The sequence below is a fragment of the Amblyraja radiata genome, chromosome 37, assembly GCF_010909765.2.
Source record: "Amblyraja radiata isolate CabotCenter1 chromosome 37, sAmbRad1.1.pri, whole genome shotgun sequence".
Taxonomy (NCBI): Eukaryota; Metazoa; Chordata; class Chondrichthyes; order Rajiformes; family Rajidae; genus Amblyraja; species Amblyraja radiata.
In genome coordinates this window covers 5410668-5431838 of record NC_045992.1, presented here as the reverse complement: position 1 = coordinate 5431838, position 21171 = coordinate 5410668, and the positions used below count along the sequence as shown (strand labels likewise).

General features: G+C 46.2%; 1 protein-coding gene across 6 annotated transcripts in view; it reads right to left on the bottom strand.

Annotated features, from left to right (window-relative positions):
- Nucleotides 1–1452: 1452 nt before the first annotated feature.
- Nucleotides 1453–21171, bottom strand: part of LOC116966538 (PH and SEC7 domain-containing protein 1-like) — a 134833-nt gene continuing 115114 nt past the window's right edge. For all 6 annotated transcript variants that reach the window (XM_033012876.1, XM_033012877.1, XM_033012878.1 and 3 more), the window contains 7 exons: nucleotides 21117–21160; nucleotides 11031–11221; nucleotides 9699–9769; nucleotides 8592–8749; nucleotides 7056–7200; nucleotides 5750–5893; nucleotides 1453–4901 (listed from right to left, as the gene is read on the bottom strand). In XM_033012876.1, the coding sequence (XP_032868767.1) occupies nucleotides 4659–4901; nucleotides 5750–5893; nucleotides 7056–7200; nucleotides 8592–8749; nucleotides 9699–9769; nucleotides 11031–11221; nucleotides 21117–21160 (996 nt within the window). In that variant the 3' untranslated portion in view covers nucleotides 1453–4658. The remainder of the gene's footprint in view (nucleotides 4902–5749; nucleotides 5894–7055; nucleotides 7201–8591; nucleotides 8750–9698; nucleotides 9770–11030; nucleotides 11222–21116; nucleotides 21161–21171) is intronic.

Here is a 21171-nt window from a genome sequence, read left to right as displayed (position 1 = left end):
CTGGTCTGCGGGGACCCAGTGGGCCAAAGGGCCTGTTTCCGTGCCGTATCTCTAAACTAGACTGTTGCATTACCAAACCAGCCCAAGTTATCACACTCAAATATAGACAGGAATAATTACAAAATGATTATTTATGTTCAATTATGCTAATCAATGTATCAGTTGTGATTGTTCAACCCTGCATCCTTATGCCCCTGTCCCACTTAGGAAACCTGAACGGAAACCTCTGGAGACTCTGCACCCCACCCAAGGTTTCCGTGCAGTTCCCGGAGGTTTTTGTCAGTCTCCTTACCTGCTTCCACTACCTGCAACCTCCGGCAACCACCTGCAACCTTCGGCAACCACCTGCAACCTCCGGCAACCGCATTACGATCATAGAATCAGCACACTGGCTAACATCTCCCCAACCGGCCACATTAAACGCTGCCCCACTTTAGAGGATCACTCACAAAGAATGAAGCAGGATCTTTATTTTAAATGTAGCATTTGTTTATTGAACAGTATTCCTTTAGTTTTACATTGGTTGTCATCATTAAATAGCTATCAACATTTACAAAGAGGTTCCTTGCTTCGTCGGAGACGTGAAACGGTGACAGCTCCTCTTGCGGCAAAACATGTCGCCAGGTTCACTGACATTTTTATGAATCAGTCTTTTCGTTACTTCAATTGATTTTTGAGGATCTGGGTCACTTTTTTCTTCTTCATAATAAAAGGGGGTTTTGGTGCTCCAAGATGCAACAGATTTCAATCCCCAAAGCTCAAGTCTCATTCCTATCTTACACTAAGTCCTCCCTCCTTCTCCCGTTTGATCTCCTCAACAAGCTACTTGCTCTCACCCCTCCACCCATCTCTTCACCACATACACATGCTCTGTCCCTGCTGCAACCTCACTGCATCCCTCTCATTAAGGCCACCAGTTTACTCTCAAATGGAGATGACTGAAGATAATGAAACTGGGATGAGAATATCTCCGAATCACTTCACTGAAGTCAGCATCAGCAATGACGCAGGACTGATTGAACTCTTAAGAATCTTTGTGTAGGAAAGAACTGCTGGTTTAAACTGAAGATAGACACAAAAAGCTGGAGTAACTCAGCGGGACTGGCAGCATCTCTGGAGAGTCACGGTGGCACAGCGCCTGACACCTGGGTTTGATCCCAACTACGGGTGCTGTCAGTACAGAGTTTGTACGTTCTCCCCGTGACCTGCGTGGGCTTTCTCCGAGATTTTCGGTTTCCTCCAAAGACGTGCAGGTTTGTAGGTTAATTGGCTTGGTAGATGTAAAAATTGTCCCTAGTGGGTGTAGGATAGTGTTAATGTGCGGTGATCGCTGGTCGGCGCGGACCCGGTGGGCCGAAGGGTCTGTTTCCGTGCTCTATCTCTAAACTAAACTAAAGAAGGAATGGGTGACATTTCGGGTCCAGGCGCTTCTTCAGAGTATTGACCCGAAACGTCACCCATTCCTTCTCTCCAGAGATGCTGCCTGTCCCGCTGAGTTACTCCAGCATTTTGTGTCTATCTTACGACTCTTCCCTGGGGCAGGCCAGGAGAATGGTCAGTGACCAGAAATGTTATGCATTTTCAACCCTGCAATAGAAAATTAAAAAAAAACTGAAGATGCTGAAAGACTGACATAAAAAACGCATAATGCTAGAATCATCCAGCAGGTCAGGCAGCATCTGTGGGGAAATAATTGTTAATGCTCAGACGAAACATTAACTGTTTCTCTTTCCACCCGCCCAGCATTTTTTATTGTTATTAAAGATTCCTCTGGAATAGATTCATGGTCGGGTCCTGGAGATGAAACAACATCGGAACATTGGTGGAAACTCAGCAGGTCAAGCAGCATCTGTGGAGGCAAACAGCCGAGAGCCAACATTTCAGGTCAAGACCTGCATCAGGACTGAGAGATTGCCAGCATTTAACAGTATCTGAGGGTGGGATAAGTGGAACTACCCAGCGAGGGGGCGATGAAAATATTAAATCAATGATGGGATGGATCAGCAGAGAGAGAGAAGAAATCCAGATGGACAGATGAGTGGGGTGTGGATGAGGTGGAGAGCAAAGGAGAAGTGCTGACTGCAGCAAATGTGGATCAGCAGCGAGCAAGGCTATGAGGGAGAGAGAAGGGAAGCAACAGCACCGACATACGATGGGTGTTAAGGGTGGACCTTAACCTTTAGGAAGGAGAACCTTTGGGCCACTTGATGATTGAATTGAGATAGCGGCTGGGACAAATATGGGAGACATGGAACCCGTGCTGGAAACAACGTGGGGAGACACGGCGACAGGCACATTGAACACAAACGCCCGACTATAATGTTAACTCACTTATCTTTTGTTAGCCTTGAGCTTAATGGACAAGCTGCTACCATCAGCACTCACCATTTCCCTCTGCTCTTAGTCTTCCCAGTGGCTGAAGTACACCCTCTCTCCTCCAAACAGAAAGCTGTGACTGATGAGTAAATATAGACTCTGCTTTTAGGAATAGGTCGGCAGACATGAACTAGACTTTGGTTTCAAGGCTGCAGAGACCCACATTGGGTATTTTTAAAGTGGAGATTGATAAGTCCTTGATTATTAGGGGCAACAAAAGTTACGGGGAGAAGGCTGGAGAATTGGGTTGAGAGGGAAAAATAGATCAGCCATGATTGATTGGTGGAGAAGACTTGACTGGTCACATCCTGCTCCTATGTCTTAAGGTCTTATCATCTTCCTATCCCATGTCTCCAGCTCAGCTGACCCAGAGTGAGATCTTGGTGCTCACTCACACCATTTCTTGGCCTCTATACTTAGCTGTGGGATGTTGAGCAGGTCAAACACCAAAACCCTTCAAATTCCACAGTGGGTGACAGATCCTCTTTGCTTTGAAGGATTTACCAACCCATTTTTCACATTTTATGTGGGTTACCTTCAATCAAAATAGAAAATTTAAAACATGCACATTAGGCATTTGAAGACAGGGGTGTCTTGCTGTATGGGGGCCAAACATTGCCCAAATGCTGGAGAAAAAATATTAAAATTCAACATGCTTCATTGAGCGCCCTGCACCCGGCTATAGACACTGAGGTTCAGTCCTTATCCCTCTGTATTTTTGCGTGCGTAAGACATGCACCAAATCACTTGCTCCTCACTGATGCAGGGTCCAAGTGTCTGTCATGGTGTGAGTGACGTGACCAGCAGGTCTGTGGTCATCTTGCACCAATCCAATGAGGAAGGCTTAGCACCAAGCCAGTCTACTGGTCCCTGAGGATCAGCAAGGGAAACCATTCCACCACACTTCACAGAGCACTGCTGATGGGCAAGTATGAAGAACCCACACCTGCCCAACACAAGGTCACAGTGCCCACATCTACTCTGTCGCAGAGCGCACATCTGCTGACAGTTACACAGAGCACACATCTGGAGACACTGTCGCACAGAGCACACATCTGCACATCATCCAATCTCAACACAGATTGTCATACAGACCACACATCTGCCCGTGCTGAGAGTGCACATCTGCCCACATTGTTGCACAGCACACATCTGCCCTTACTGCTGCTTTGTTACAGTGTACCACTGCCTCACAGAGTGCACATCTGCCCGTCGTCACACTGTCACAATGACTGCACATCTGTCACCACTGTTGTGGTGTGACACAGAGCACACATCTGTGCCGCTGCCACACAGGGCGCGCACCTGCCCCCACTCACTCTCTTACACCATTTGAAACTTTTGGATAGTTTTTGAGTTTCTGCCTTTAGAATTAACCAGCACCGACAAGGTCTGGGAACATCTACAAAGTATATCTGAGAAGAGCAGGATTGAATGGCTTGGACAGACGGGAGTCTGGTGCAAGCAGTGTGACGTGATCATGTGCACTAACAGAGTTGATAAATCCAGTCCCCGATTCATACTGAGGTCCTGTTTTATGAAACACACATTCAACTGACATAAACTGTGGAAATAATTTAACATTCACAAGGGGGGGGGGGGGGGGGGGGGGGAGCAGGTACAAACAGCTGAGACGTGAGGAGTGGAGAAGAGAAACACAGCATAAATAAAAGTTTTGAAGACAGCTGTGTTGACAAGACTATCGGCTGATCGTCAGGTCAGGAGAACATGTCCATTAGTTCACATTGGGGGAAGCCTTCTCCAGTTGGTCCCGCCAAATATGGGAAGCACAACCCAAAGTGTGCCACCCCTCACCTCTGCCCCTCCCGGCTTCCATGCCGCCCTATCCAACTCAAACGTGTTTGTTCAGCCACACCATTGGGGACACAATGACACCAGAACTTCAGACGCTGCAAAGGGCGGTCCTTCCTTCCCCATCGCTCAAGGGGGAAGTACGGAGGCCTTTGCAGGAAGAAGTGGCTCCTAGTTCAGATTCAGAGTACAAGTTGGGCTTGGACTCGCTGTTTGGCAGATGGTGCGAGGCCTGGCCTGCTGGCTACTGCCCTTCCCAATGGTGTTGCTCTGAGGCACAGTCCTTACCATCCTCAGTCACAGTGTCTGCACTTGGCAAAGGGAATCGTATCTACATCATTCTGTGCTTGAGCCAGACATTCACCAACCAGCACGAGGAGCTACCAATGGCTCTACACTACTGTCCTTAAGCTGCCGCCGAACGTACAACGCACGCGGCAGTCTCAGCGCAAGGTTGGGCCAACCGTGCGTTACAGTTTGTGCTTGGCGCTCGCAGGGTGCCGATTATTCCTGCGCTCCGAAGTATTGCGTTTGATCCTGATGGCCACCACCGGCGGCTCCAGGTTGAGGGAGGGGCTGGAGTGTGACTTCTTCAGGCCGTTCCCTTCGTTCTCGGCAGTGTCGAACAAGGCGGCGTCAAATTTGTCCAGGTCATCGGTGCCGGCCTTCAGCTTGGCCCGAAGCAGGGAGACGTAGGTACAGAACCGCATCTCCTGTGGAGAAAAAGAGCAAGCACAAGAGGCTTGTTTCATCAGAGCTGGACACAACCGCAGGGGCATGGGAGGAGGATGAAGGAGCAGGGCAAGAGGAACCGACTGGGGGTTGGTGGTACCACAAGAGGGTGACATCTACACTCCCTACATTTGGGGAATGCAGATGTAAGATGGTCAATAACAAAACCAAGGAATTTGTGTGAGACTTTTCCTGTAAAGATAGACACAAAATGCTGGAGTAATTCCACGGGTCAGGCAGCATCTCTGGAGAAAAGGAATAAGTGATGTCTGGGCCTGTGTTTAGTTTAGTTTAGAGATACAACTTGGAAACAGGCCCTTCAGCCCACTGAGACCATGTTGACTAGAGATCACACAGATAGGGACAATTTTATAGAAGTCAATTAACCCACAAATCTGCACGTCTGCGGAGATGTGGAAGTCCACGTGGAATGATTGACATGAAGTTTAAAGATTCAATTAAGGGGTGAAGCTGAGTGAGTACGTGGCAAACATCACTCCATACTTAAAGGATTGGACAGACTTGCAGACGCAGGAAAAATGTTGGGATAGTCCAGAACCAGGGGTCACAGTTTAAGAATTAGGGCTAGGTCATTTAGGACTGAGATGAGGAAAAACGTTTTCACCCAGAGAGTTGTGAATCTGTGGAATTCTCTGCCACAGAAGGCAGTGGAGGCCAATTCACTGGATGTTTTCAAGAGAGAGTTAGATTTAGCTTTCAGGGCTAAAGGAATCAAGGGATATGGGGAAAAAGCAGGAATAGGATACTGATTTTAGATGATCATATTGAATGGCGGTGCTGAATGGCCTACTCCTGCATCTATGCCCACCTCGAACTCCAAGTATTCCTCCTTCTGCTTGTACTCCTCCAGCTCTTTCCCCTTCGCCTTCTTGTCCAGAGGGAATGAGTGATGCTCGGCTAGGTCGGTGGTCATTGCCTTCAGCCGGGCATCGTGAGCCTTTATCTGCTCCTCCTGCCAGACAGTGAACAAAGAACAAGCTCTCAATCCAGTCTCCCCCCCCCGCCCCCACATGTATATGATGCACTCAAAGCTGACCTGTAGCTCACTGAGAACAGGAGCTGGTAAATCCTTGCCATTCCCTGCATCGGCCAGCAGAGGCTGCCACTGCCCACCACAGTGCCACAACATGACGGGCACCCCTATGGGTTCACGTGGTTTGGGCATCTGATCTCTTTGCTGAGGCTCGGTGTGGGACATTGTCCAATTGTGCCCTGAGGCCATGTTTGACACGTGCTAATGGGGAAACAAGGAACTGCAGACGCTGGAATCTTGAACAAAACACAAAGTGCTGGAGTTAAGCCTCTGTCTTAACTGGGGGGGGGGGGGGGGGTGGTGGGTGCGTGTGTGTGCGTGTGCGTGTGTGCGCGCGCGTGGTCGGTCAATCCAGCTTGCGGTTTCAACACGGACTGTCGATCCAGCTTGAGGCTTTTCAGGCGAGTGCCCTCGAGTTTGAAGGTCGAAGGCACTCTTCTTAACGTGTGGATTAGGTCGCCGCTGTGGGACACAGCCCCTTTGGCTCCACTGGCTCCCTGTGCGCTTCCGAATAAATTTCAAGATCCTCCTTCATGTCTACAAAGCCCTCAATGGGCTTGCCCCCACCAACATTATAAGGTCTGCTCACCCACCACACCACCTCCAGGTCCCTCAGTTCGGCCGACTTGGGGTTGCCGAATATCCCGCGGTCTAGGCATAAGCTCAGGGGCGACCGTGCCTTTGCGGTTGCAGCTCCTAGACTGTGGAACAGCATCCCCCTTCCCATCAGAACTGCCCCCTCCATCGACTCCTTTAAGTCGAGACTAAAAACCCATCTGTACTCCCAAGCCTTTCTTGACATCCTCTGAGCGAGGGTTTGTTGTACTATTCTTATACAAATGTAAAGCACTTTGGCCAACGAGAGTTGTTTTTTAAATGTGCTGTATAAATAAAAGTGACTTGACTTTATACCAGGTACCAGACCATAATAGTGCGTCAAAGTTGTAGTGCAACCTTATGCAAAGTCCATAGTATGTTGGTACTGAGGTTGTGCTGTAGTTAAGGTTGAAGCTATAACAATGAAAGCGGTGGTTGTTGGAGTTCTGCCTGGGGGTTTTCTCTGGTTACACGAGTCACTCACCAGAGACAGCCTGGTCACCGCGGTGGGCAGCAGGGGCCGGCTAAACTTCTTCTGGGACCCGATGGCCGCGGGAAACGGCGGAGCGGAAAACATGGCCGACACCAGGTTGATGCGGGTGATCCAGGACTGCATCAGGTCCGCGCTCCTGGAAGCAAAAGACAATCGTGTCTACAAGAGGCGCTCAGATCCAAGCTCAAAATCTAAGCTTTGGGGTGGACAAGGACCTCTTGTGGTGAGTACGGACACAGCAGGCTGAAGGGCCTGTTTCTGAGTGTATGATTCTAGAACTCTGACAACTAGATCATCAACTGAAGGAGAAATAACATTAGTCTAAGGAGGATTTCTGTGTGTCCCAGAGTGTAGTGATAATGTGAATCCTTTCTCCACTGACTCTGTCTGAAGAAGGGTTTCGACCCAAAACGTTATCTATTCCTTTTCTCCAGAGATGCTGTCTGACCCACTGAGTTACTCCAGCATTTTGTATCTATCTTCTATTGTGAAGGATTTCCCTGCAGCTGAGTCAGCCACAGTTAATAAAGGCTCCTTCGTTGGAAGCAGCTACACTGAACTTACTGATGAATTTTTCTCGTATCTCCTTAGCAGATAAAACCAATTCAGGGTCCTTCGAACAAAAAAACGACATCCCTAGATCTTGGGGCACAAGAGCAACTTACCGATTCCACAACAGTTTACCCCACACCAGCTCCTGGTGTGACTCCACACTCCCTCCCTCTCCCCAATCCATTTAATCCTGCTTCTTAAGGGATTGGACAGGCTAGATGCAGGAAGATTGTTCCCGATGTTGGGGAAGTCCAGAACAAGGGGTCACAGCTTAAGGATAAGGGGGAAATCTTTTAGGACCGAGATGAGAAAAACATTTTTCACACAGAGAGTGGTGAATCTCTGGAATTCTCTGCCACAGAAAGTAGTTGAGGCCAGTTCATTGGCTATATTTAAGAGGGAGTTAGATGTGGCCCTTGTGGCTAAAGGGATCAGGGGGTATGGAGAGAAGGCAGGTACAGGATACTGAGTTGGATGATCAGCCATGATCATATTGAATGGCGGTGCAGGCTCGAAGGGCCGAATGGCCTACTCCTGCACCTATTTTCTATGTTTCTTTGCTCCCTCCTCATCAGCTCCTACTCTCTCAAACCGCCTACATTACAATAAGCACGCACCAAAATTATTTAATTGGCGGTGAATTGCTTTGGGATGTTTCCAATGATAAATGGAAAGCTTTCTGTCTCTATATGAATTGGCCCCATTCCTTTCCATCTCTCACTTTACAGATGCCTCACCCTTCTCTCACAGCACAGTTTAATTTAGAACATTGGTTTACTTGTTATTTTTCATGACCTAGTTTGGAAATAGTCAATTGTTTGCTCAAGTTCGGAGAGAGAGGGAGAGAGTGAAAGCAGGGAGCAAGGTTACATTTTGCCCAGATAAGGAGCTACTTGTGTGTTCCCCGCCTGTGTCAGCGTTGCCAGTGTTATCAGCACCAGCCATCTCCATAACGCTGCCAGTTTGGTCACTCACGGGGCTTGGAGAAGGAACACTCTCCAGTCCGCTGTCTTTAAGTAGAAGACATTGGGCTTCTTGCCGTAGTCCGACGCTCGCACTGCCAGCGAGTGGTGAATGCTGATGGCGTTCTTTAAATCCTCTTCCGATAACTGCTTATCCGACTTGTATGCATCCTGTCAAAAAAAAAAGACCGTCTTCCTATTTTGTGAAGGAGGGAGCATTGATGTTGCTTTTGTTTTTCATTGTTCCTGTACCTCACCCTAATCATGCATTTAATAACAAACATGTGTTCAAGAAGGAACTGCAGATGCTGGAAAATCGAAGGTGCACAAAAATGCTGGAGAAACTCAGCGGGTGCAGCAGCATCTATGGAGCGAAGGAAATAGGCAACGTTTCGGGCCGAAACCCTTCATTTCCTTCGCTCCATAGATGCTGCTACACCCGCTGAGTTTCTCCAGCATTTCGGGCCGAAACCCTTCTTCAGTCTGAAGAAGGGTTTCGGCCCGAAATGTTGCCTATTTCCTTCGCTCCATAGATGCTGCTGCACCCGCTGAGGTTCTCCAGCATTTTTGTGTACCTGAAAATAAACATGACCTTGTTTAGCTTTCTCCCCATACATCATTGACTGATCACCCATTTGATTGTTGCTGGCGGCTAGTTCTTGAATCCCTGTAAATTTTAGGTTAATAATGAAAAAAAATTCTAATTCAACATTATTTATGCCATGATAATGTATCATTATGTTTTACAATTGTATTGTATTACATTTAGTGAAATAAAGGTAAGTATGAAAATATTTATTTCAGCAATAAATATTTTAAAACATCACATTTTTAATTCCACTTAGCCAAATTTCATTAGACAAACATACTACTTCATAAGTGATACGTGTATCAGTTTCCCCTCCTTTTTGTTCCTTTTCTTAGATACAAAGGAAGTCTGAAGAATGGTCTCAACCCGAAACATCGCCAATTCCTTCTCTCCATTGATGCTCCCTCGCCCGTTGAGTTTCTCCGGCATTTTTCGATTTTTCCAGTATCTGCAGTTCTTTCTTAAACAGTGTAGCTGCGGGTCAGTTATTAAAACTGCCTCTTATGTTAAAATATTAGCAAGCAAACCAACCTTCTGCAGGTAGAGAATCATCCCCTTCAGCACTCCATAGAATGTCTTCCAGCCTCGTCTGCCCCGGGGAGCTGTGGAAAATAGTTATACCGATGATTTGCATCCTGCACTAATCAGCCCAATATCCTCAGTGTCAGCTCCTACCATTGTCCAAGAATTGGACCAAGTTCAGCCCACAACCGAGGAACGCTTGAATTGAATTGAATTTAATATATTGTATTAGCCAATAGGTGCAGGAGTAGGCCATTTGGCCCTTCAAGCCAGCACCGCCATTCAATGTGATCATGGCTGATCATCCCCAATCAGTACCCTGTTCCTGCCTTTTCCCCATATCCCCTGAATCCGCTATTTTTAAGAGCCCTATCTAGTTCTCTCTTGAAATATGTATACATACAAGGAATTTGCTCGCAAGTAGCAACACGATATACAGTAGAAAATTAAAAATAAAACATTATAATTTAAACATGTGAAGAATGAAATGCCTTATAAAACTCAACTAAATACCTCATGAGAGGCATCATCTACATTCTGAACAACCATGGTGGATGGAGCAAATACATTGTTGTGAGATAATGATTGGCCAAGTCTGTGTCTTTCATCACAGTGCGAGCTCATTGTTGCGTTGATCAAGACTAAACCCCTAAACTAACACACTTTCCGTGCGAAGGGCCTTATTCGGGTATGATTTTGCTATGGGAGGCCCACATTACTTAAGAACGAAGCCTAATGTGTAGGAAAATCTTTCATAGTCCATTCACATTCTCCTTCGTCAGAACATCGGTAACAACCTGCATGTAACACAAATAAATGGACTCGGTGGTTGTGGGGGGAAAGGTAAACATCGATTCACGGAAGATATCAGGATACCCAAATACCTGGCCCAGAAGATTATTTTTAGGATGAAGATGATTATATTTGGGGTCAGGACCTGAAACGTCACCTATCCACGTTGACCAGAGATGCAGCCTGACCCACTGAGTTACTCCAGCACTCTGTGCCCTTTTTGCTTTAAACTTGATTCTTAGCTGCCTTCTCAGTTCAGGGGGAATCAGGGATGGTCAGTAAACACTGGTGTTACCAACAACATTCACATCTCATAAAAGGATGAAGAAAGACTCAACGGTGGGTCATCAGCTGGCTGGGTGACAGATTCTTGGACTGAAACACGGCACTTTTGTTAAATGCCTGTCCTACCCTCACTGAGTTTAGGAAAGTGGCTACTAGTCCCTGGAGCTTATGGCAAGGCTGCACAGCATGTTAACCTCTCCGCCCCCTTGCCCAGGTTCAAACAATGTACGTTCTGTGATTTTTTTTTGAGTAGGTGACACTCACTTTTCTTCCCGTCAGAGTCAGCATGTACTTTGCGTACCAGGAAGCCATGCTTGTAGGTGGCCGCTGTGGGGTCCTGCATGATATCGAGGAAGGGGTTACTGCCACGGCTGATGCGTTTCATGGTCTTCAAGCTCGGATTCGTCCTTTCATCAGCCAGCTCTGACAAGGACTTGCGGAGTTCCTCTTCATTACTGTCAGGAGAAGAAGCACACATTGTCAAAGCCCTTTCCCAATCAGACTAAGAGCCAATTTGGCACAGTAGCTCTCCCACACATTATCTGATTACTGCGGTGCTCGCCAAGTCGTCAGCATCTTCACATGTCTTTGCACAAACTGCTGCAGTAGACGGACAGCAGAAATAAGACCCAGATTACACCGAGGAGAGTTAACGAATAGAAGGATCTTCGAGTGTGTGGGTCCACACATTCCTAATGATTACAGGGCTGGGCAGCATATCGGCAGTCTCTCAGCGCCAGAGACCTGTATTTAATCCTGACCTCGGGTGCTGCCTGTGTGGAGTTTGCACTTTCTCCCTGTGACCATGTAGGTTTCCTCCAGGTGCCAAAGGCGTGGCTTTCCTCCCACATCCCAAAGACATGCGGGATTGAAGGTTAATCGGCCAGTGTAACTTGCCCCTTGTGTGTAGGGAATGGATGCAAATGTGGGATAACAAAGAACTAATGAGTTATCAATGGTTGCCGTGGACACGGAGGGCCAAAGATCTAGTTTCCATGAACGTAAAAAGTTGGTAAAAAGAAGTCATATAAAACACTTGCCCTCGCAGTCATAAACATGGATTACAAGATCAGGAAATGTGCACACAACAGTCCAGCTAGTGGAAGGAACGGCACAAGAGGATGCAAAGGAGCTTTATATAGTTGTGCCCAGGATTGATAAATCTTAGAGGAGGAGGAATCCAGCTGATACTGCTTCCTTTGGAACATGGAGATGATACCTGGATAGAGTGAATCAAAAGAACCTATGTTCTCCAACAGAGAAGTCAATAACTAGATAACAGAGACTGGAGTTAATTGATAGGAATAGAAGAGAATTCAGGACAATTAAAATCATGCAGGTAATGACGGGGTCTGAAACTCACTGGCAAAAAGGGTTTTGGAAGCAGAAATTCTCCCCATCTTCATAAACTATTAAAGGGTTAAAATGTACAGGACAGTACATTGAGAACTCGTGTTAACTTAAAGGGCTTTTGTTAATAAGGACATGGTGTTGATCAGCACCATGTTTTGGATGGGATGTCTGGAAGCAGCGTCTCAAAATAAGGAGTTAGCCGTTGTGGAAGAAATGTCTTCACTCAAAAGGGTGTGAATCTTTGGATTTCTCTTCCCGAGAGTTTTGTGTTGAGTCTGTTGCCGAGTATAGTTGAGACGTACGTCAATGTAATTTAACATATTAAAGTAAATGGGGGCCAGGAGGTTAATGCAGGGGCTTGTGAGGTATTAAGTGGCAGAGCAAATATGTGGGTGTGAGTGGCCCTTAATTCTAATTTCATTATTGGTTGAATTGAATTGAATTGGAAGATACAGGATGGAATCAGGCCCTTCAAGTACACGCCAGGTTTATGCTAACCATTGATCACTTGTTCACGCTAGTTCGATGTTATCCCACTTTCTCATCAACTCACTACAAATATACAGAGGCCAATTAACCTACAAACTTGCACGTCTTTGAGACGGGGGAGGAAACCAGAGCACCCGAAGGAAACCCACCTGGCCATGGGGAGAAAGTGCAAACTTCACACAGACAGCACCCGAGGTCGGGATCGAATCTGGGTCACGGGCACTGAGAGGCAGCAATTCCGCCAGTTGTACCACTGTGGTGCCCAATGGGAGAGATTTGTCCATATTAATAGAAGCAAGGAATATGTAACTTAAGCAAGAAGGTGGTGCTGGGGTAAAAGATTGGCCATGATCCTGTTGAATGATGGTGCAGGCACAAGAAACCAGGTGGGCTTTTTTTTTTTGTAAGTGTTACTCTAACATCTGGGTGTATGGATGAAAAAGGGAATGAGACATCCTGCAAGCAGCAGAATCATCGTTACCCTCGACCACATCACTTCCAATGCTCACGTTCACAAGATTGGCAGCAGACACACCACTACAAGTTACCTACACGCATTGCAATTTGGCCACAAAATGTCGTGTCCTCTATCATTTTGCCCATTTGCCAATATCTCAGCCTTTTCTCACCTTGCTTAGCATCGGACAAACAATGGCCTTGAATGCAGATGGCCGTATGAGTTTTGAAACCAAGAACGGAGGTCTAGTTTGGCTTTCCTGGACAAACCATGTGTACCCACCACAGTGTGCAGTCCCACTGGTCCACACAAGAATTTGTTCTTCCTTACTTCTGGCTGAGCACCTTTGCAGAGAGCTCACAGCTGCAATGAGCCTTGCAGTAGTTAATGAGGGATGTGGAAAGAACAGGTACTGACAAAAACATCAATGCAATTAACCGTAAGCAGCTAAAATATGAAAATATAATTGAAAAGATTAGCTTTCTGAACATTTGCAATGCATGCATTTGTCCCTCGATTTCCAACAAAAGCTTTCATCAATCTAGCCCATGGTTGATTCACTTCCTAATTAACTTGTATATAAATGGGGACATGGCCTGATATTTTGATTTCAATAATTGTATTGCCTCTCCTTCTGTAATTAAAAACTTAACGGTAGGATGGAAAAGAGTTGCCACCTTGATCATCTTCTTCTCCGGCTGCCCCTTGGCCAAGGATGACGTGCTCTCATTCAGGGTCTGTGGGTTATGGCGTGGCTGATGGGGACCAAGTGGGACTGGCAGACTCTTCTCCAGGTGAGGCAGGTCATGCTTGATGGTGTGGATTTGGTTCAGGAGCTGGCCCATCTCACCATTATCAACAACGGACTTCTGCTTGCTCCTGTCAAAGACTCCAGGTTCTTAGTGTCACCCTGAGCACCAATTTGAGAATGGCAGAGATTCACATAAATCTCTGGGGATGTTATACTTTCTCACGGAGGCTTTGGGGAATGTCCTTTGATCCATTTTCGGTGTCCTCCAGATTGTATCCCCCATGAGAGAATAATGTTTTGAGAGGCTGGTTGGGGGAAGGAGTGAATGATGTGACTACTCCATCAGAGGTGGCTGAGATCTATACTGGCACGCTGGCCGAGCAGAGGACACTGATTTGGTACCTGTCCTACCAGTAGATTTGGAGGAGCATATGGGGACTGGATTGCTGTTAAGTCTCCAGTGGTTTGAGATACCTATATGTTACCAAACCCTAGAAGGCGCGCAAACTCCACACAGACAGCACCGGAGGATATATATTCATCCGGATCGAACCAGGATATCTAGCACTGTGATATCTAGCAACAGCACTAACAGCTGCCCCACGATGCCAAAAACAACATTTTGTCTGTAGGGGAACTCTGTAGGGGAATGTCTACCTATGTTATTTGTGCAAGTCTTGGAGGTGAGTTTGAACCCTCAGCGTTTTAATGCGGAGGTGGAAGTGTTAGCATTGAGCCAAGACTGGTAACCAACAATCAGTCACTTAAACCAATCTGTAAACATTTGCCAATGTGGTTTACAAAACCCAACCAAGTCCATCTCCAGGGTGTTAGCTAGGTCTCTATGAAACGTCATACACCTGTGTTCATTTTCAGTACGGGACAGCATAAATAACAACAACTCCCATCAAGGGCCATGATAGTTCCCAAGACATAAGGATAGGAATCAGGGGAAAATCTGATACAATTCCAAAACAACCCAAGCAAAAACCATGGAACAAATAAGTTCCATCCAGTACATAGACAGGCACCCACACCACTATGTCACCCATCAACACAAGACTCCAGGGTATTCCTCATTAGATGAACTACTAATTATAACCTCAATTTCAACCACACCAAGTGTGTCCCTTGGCTCTGCTAGAGGTTATCAGGTTACCTAATACTGAATACAGTCATTAGAGCCCGTCGCTTGGGATCTGCAATCTATAAACAGTAGCGCAGAGTACAAAAGCAAAGTGGTTACATCGAGCACTGGAACATCACAAGCTGCAACTAAGGTATAGCATCTGGTTCCGTCACTGCTCTTTAGGGAGGATGTGAAGGCCCAAAAAATGGTTGTGTAAATAACAGAAGGGTCCCAGGATGAAGGAGTTAAAGTGACCCATATGACATGGCAAAAGTGCAATCGTTCTCCTTACAAAGAGGTTAAGAATAATTCCATAGAGTGGTCAGACATGACAAAGTAGATAAACTATTTTCACTATCTGAGATGAGCTATGAACCAAGGGCACAAAATCACAGATAAAGGCCAACGCAGTAGGATTATACCAAAATGCTGGTGTCTCAGCGGGATTGGCAGCATCTCTGGAGAGAAGGAATGAGTGACGTTTCGGGTCGAGACCTTTCTCAACCCGAAACGTCACCCATTCCTTCTCTCCAGAGATGCTGCCTGTCCCGCTGAGTTACTCCAGCGTTTTGGGAGAAGGGTTGGAGCAGTGACAACAATTAATAAAAGCGCACGAGGAGTTTAATATCATCAATGAGAAAACTATTTCCATCAGCACATTGGGGATGAATGAGAGGGGAGGGGTGATAACTAGCAAACGACCCAGAGGAATGATGAGGAATGATCATTTCACCAAGTACATTGCCGTGGCCCCTCAGTGCTGGAGACCCAGGTTTCATCCTGACTTTCAATGCTGTCTGTGTAGAGTTTGCAACTTCTCCCTGTGACCACATGAGTTTCTTCTGGGGGCTCCGTTTTCTTCCAATACCCCCAAGGCTACTGTAAATGTTCCCTAATGCAGGCGAATGTTCGAATCTGGGGGTGAGTTCTGTTGTTATTTCATTCATTGCCGTCCAAATGTAAATACCTGAAGGGTGCAAAGCTTAAATGGAAATATAGAGAGGGGGGGGCGTACGATTTTCTATACAGAAGGCGGTGAGTGCATGGAGCACCCTGCCGTCTGTGGTGGGGAGGTAGATACAATAGTGACATTTAAAGGGCCTGTCCCATTTGGCCGTCATTTGCGAGTCACACAGATGGCGCGCGAAGATTTTGTACGTCACAAAATTCTGCGACGCCGCACGTCACTGCCTATTTCTTTGCGCACCAAGCGCACGTAATGACGTGCAACTGATGTCGCGTAAATTACGCGCAAATGACGGCCAAGTGGGATGGGCCGTTAAGAGTCATTTGGATAGGAACATAGATATGCAGGGGATGGAGGGATATGAATTACTGGCAGGCAGATAGAGTTGGTCTTGGCATTATGTTGGGCACAGACAATGTGGGCTGAAGTGCCTGTTCCTGCGCTGCGCTGTTCAATGCTCTATGAAGGTAATGCAGCGTGAAGGTCAATGGAGAGAGCAAATTGCTGGCAGGGGAACCAGGGTCCAGGTGGCACCTCACAGCATTGGAGTAATTTCTGTCTTATTCTTATGTAAATGAAGAGCACCGATGGAAATGATATCAATTCTTTATCCATAATTCAAGGACAACAGAATTTGGTTGAGTAACTTATTGATGAATAAACAGACAGACTGATGGCTGGTGCTCCAGCGGCATTTGTTGTTCAGTAAAAAATTATTTGTCGGCATTAGTATTCACCCCTCAACACCCATCACAGCTTGCAGGTCCCGGTAACCTTGACAACATGGGCTCCAGAATATCCTGGCAGGCCACGTTCCTGATAACTGGAGGTTTATTAAAATTTCAGAGGTTAAAACTGAAGTGCAGAGGTGTGAAAGTGAATTGGATAATTACACTTGGGATTGTCGCATTGATGTTGATTGAGTGAAGTGGGAAGGTTTGATTATGCAGAGAACATTAAGGTGACTGAAGGGCCGGTCCCACTTGGGCGTCATTTACGTGTCGCGCAGGTGGCGCGCAAAGATTTTGTGAGTCCCAAAGTCCTGGGGCGTCTTGTACTTGGAGCCAACATAATATTTGCCTTCTTAATTACCAGTGTACCTGCACATTAACATTTAGCAATTCATGTACAAGGACACACTGGTCTATTTAGCTGCTAAAGGAAAGTCTCTATACCTTGCAAGATGGATGTAAAACCTGTAGATACAATGGTGTCCTCAGTCGCTCATTCCGAATACGTGCTGGAACAGACATCTCCATTTTGGTGTTAAGAAGGAACTGCAGATGCTGGAAAATCGAAGGTACACAAAAATGTTGGAGAAACTCAGCGGGTGCAGCAGCATCTATGGAGTGAAGGAAATAGGCAACGTTTCGGGACGAAATCCTTCTTCAGTCTGGATGGAGTTCCTTCACTCCATAGATGCTGCTGCACCCACTGAGTTTCTCCAGCATTTTTGTGTATCTCCATTTTGGTCACCATTCTTTTACAATTTGATCTATTATTATGGAACTAATTGTGTCTGAGGTTCAGTATAAGTACCTTGGTCCAATACCTTCTTGTGTTTTAGCCATGGTTTCCTGACTTTGGGGATAATCATCCAGAGAAAACAAAAACTAGCAAATGTGGACTTTAAAAAAAAATGTGTCCTTTCAATCTTTAGTACTGTGATATCTGATTTGCATTAGACACAAGAGAGATTTGCTCTTATTTGGTCTAGAGATAAACCGAGTAATGTAACAATTGTCCCGAGTGTGCAGGGTAGTTCGGGGATCGCTGGTCGGTATAGACCCAGTGGGCCGAAGGGCCTGTTTCCATGCTATATCTCTAAACTAAACTAAAAACCCTGTGATTCTTGCACCCCTTACCCCAAAGCCCAGCACCACTCCACTCTCCTTGCCCGACTCCCAGATTTTTGAGCAAGAGAAGAAGAATAGAGCTTGTGTTTAACTGTTGCAAATTTGCATCTCCACACAGCAGCTCATAGACCCTGCAGTGATTGATATAGCTCTCATTGAACCTGTAACTGGAGCAGGGATCCGAGCTGAACTGCCCACCTCGCTGGGAACAGAATGAGCCTTAATTGTTCACATTGAAGTCATTGCCTTCAATCAATAGCCACACCTGACCTCAGCAGCAGCTGAAGCCAACAACAATATTTATGTTAGTGTCGAGGAAATGCCAGGTTCTTCTGCAGCACATTGGCTTTTTAAAAGACTTGATTGTCCTCTGAGGGCACAGTGGCTGATTCCCAGCAGTCTGAAGCATCGAATATTATGTGACACCTTCAGATGCTTGTGTGGAAACAGCTAGCCAACCACCAAACTTACACTAATGAGCTGCGACAAGTCTGTTGAATAACAAAAAGTGTTCACATTTTGTATTTATACAATTTGATTGTTTTATTTTTGGCTTCGCCAGCAGTCCTGCGGTGGTTCTAATAAGACAGCTCACCTCCTTATTCAAGGGTGCTCTAGGATGGGCAATAACTAGGGCATCATAGCTGGTAAACCTGCTATCTCATAGTGCCACAGACACAGGTCAGATCTTGACCTCGGCTGCTGTATGTGTGGAGTTTACACACTTTTCCTGTGGATTTCTTTGCCAGTGGGCTTCCTCTAGTTGCTCCGGTTTCTTCCGACATGGGTTTGTAGGTTAATTGGCCTATGTAAAATAAAATGTCCCCATTGGATGAGAAAATGGGATAACAGATCGACAGTGAATGGGTGTCCCATGGAATGGAAGTCCAACGTCGGGACTGGAGGATATCCTCAGCGGCTTGGACATCCGAGTTGGGCACCTCCTACTGGAGTCCACGGCTCCCGAAGTCCGCAGGCCGTGCTGGGCGGAGATGCAACGCCGGCGGCCCTCGGCAAAGGGCCCCAGGACTCCACGATGTTGTTCAGTGCCGGCCGCGCTGGAAGTTCTCCAAACCACAGCTCCGCGATGTTGGAGCAGCGGCCCAACGCTCCGGAGCTACAAACGGCAATCCAGGTAAGGCATCGATCGCCCGCTCCACGGTGAATCCAGCGCTGCGCCGCCGCTGAAGCTCTGGTACGGTCCCCGGAAGGAAAGGCCGCTCCAATCTAGGTGGTAGGCCGTGAGGAGGGGGGCGAGGACGCGACTCGGAAAATAGTCGCATCCTCGCCAGGAAGCGACTGGGAAACAGTTTCCCCCTTAAAGCCCTGTCCCACCGTACGAGTTCATCCAAGAGTTTTCCCCGAGTTTGCCCCGATTCGAACTTGGAGATTAACGGTAAAGGCAACTCGTTGGTACGCGGGGCTCTCGTGGACATTTTTCAACATGTTGAAAATTCTTCACGAGTCTTCCCGAGCTTACCTGCCGTTAGCGAGTCTTCCCGAGTATGGAATTACGCACTACGCACCGCTAAGAGGCGTCCCCGGGCTCCGACGTACCCACTACGTTCATTCTACGTGCTTACCACAAGTTTGATTTTTTTTAACTCGGGAGAGCTCTTGAATGAACTCATACAGTGGGACAGGGCCATTACCCCACCCCCCCCTCTCCCACATAAAAAAGCTAAAGAATCCCCAAAGACAAACTTTAAAACTGACTAAAAATTTTAAAAAAGATTGAAAAACAAACAGACTGTAGGCAGAGGCTGCCTTCAATGCAGTGTCCAGATCCCAATAAAAGAAAAAAGAAAACATAACAAGATGTTTCACTGGAATCTTTACTCAGAAAATGCTTCATTCCAAGGATTTCTTAACCATGAGCGAGTCAGCTCAAATTCTATCCTCCAGCACAATGTCTCTCCATGCTTCATAGCTAAAGGTTCAACATCACTTTCCACCAACTATCCCGTGAGAGATGCTCTGGTGAATACATACCTTTCCACACACATCTAGATGTTCAGGGCAAGTAACATTATGTACGACATGGTTTGACTGCCTGAATCAATTTGCAAAGGCAGTAATGCATCTAATTAGTGTGGAAATGCTAATTCAAAACTGTGATTTGAAACCAATAGCAAGAGTATAAGGGAGAGATACAATGCAATTAACAAGAACTATTTTCTCCAGAAAGCAAGCAGTGCATATCACAAATTGACTGAGTCTTTCTGACAAACTCCAGCAAATAGCAATGAAGAGTGGACGAAACGAATGCAACTGTTAGGAATATCAGGATGTAATTCAACTTGTATTGAATTTTTTTAAAGTTACAAAGTGCTGGCGTAACTCAGCAGGTTAGGCAGTATCCCTGGAGAACATGGAAAGGTGAAGTTCCCTTCTTTTGACTGATTTTTGTTATGGATAAAACTGGCTTGTGTTAAATAATTCATTTTAATGTTATTTCAGCAGTTGGGAGATTATCTCTTCGGTAGATTTACACAGGGGACCCAGACAGGCAGGGCACACAGTGGGTGAATAAGAAGTCCCGTAGAGAATGGGAGTATTAGCTGAGGATGTGTCAGTGTTATCGGAGGTCCCTAGGACTTTGCAGGTATCTGAGGAAGTCCCAGGGTATGTGTCAGTATTTGCCGGAAGTCATAGTAATGTGCCAATATTTACAAAATATCCATGCATTGTACATGTTGATAGGGATGTGTGGAGATGTGTAAAAATCACAGGGTGTGTGATTTTACAGTGGATCCTTGAGATTGTGACGGGGTTTACAGGGGGACCTGGAGTAGTGTCTATATCCACACGTGCTCTCTGGCAATGGATTATTCACTGCAGTTCTACAAGGAACTTGTCAGCGTTCACAATGTATACAGACTGCATCGGATGCAACTTCACTGCACCAAAACAGACAATACATGCCAAATACACCAGAACAAGCTGCAGTTATATCTACAAATCACTTAATTGCTCGTAACAGTGAATTACTGACTTTAAAGGAAAATCTTACATGTGGATGATGTTGGAAAGCCCAGAATTAATTGCCTATTGTTAAATGTTCCCAAGAAAGTGGTGGCGAGTTACCTTCCTGAATCACTGCCATCCACATGGTGTAGCTCCCAGTGACACTGTATGGATACCTCCAGTACATTGGCCCAATGTCAATGAATTGCTCATGTATCCCCTGCTCAGGAACGATATGGTATGTGTAGGATGTGGTTCTTTTAGGTGTCTCCAATGCTTGTCTTCCAGTTGGTGAAAGTCACTGGTTATCGAGATGGAGCTCTAGCTTAACGAATCAATTTGCATAACATCAAGCAAGCAAGACAAATGTTTTATACTTACATTGTCCACTGTAATTTCTCATTTTTTATAGAACTGTACAAGACCTGCAGAGACA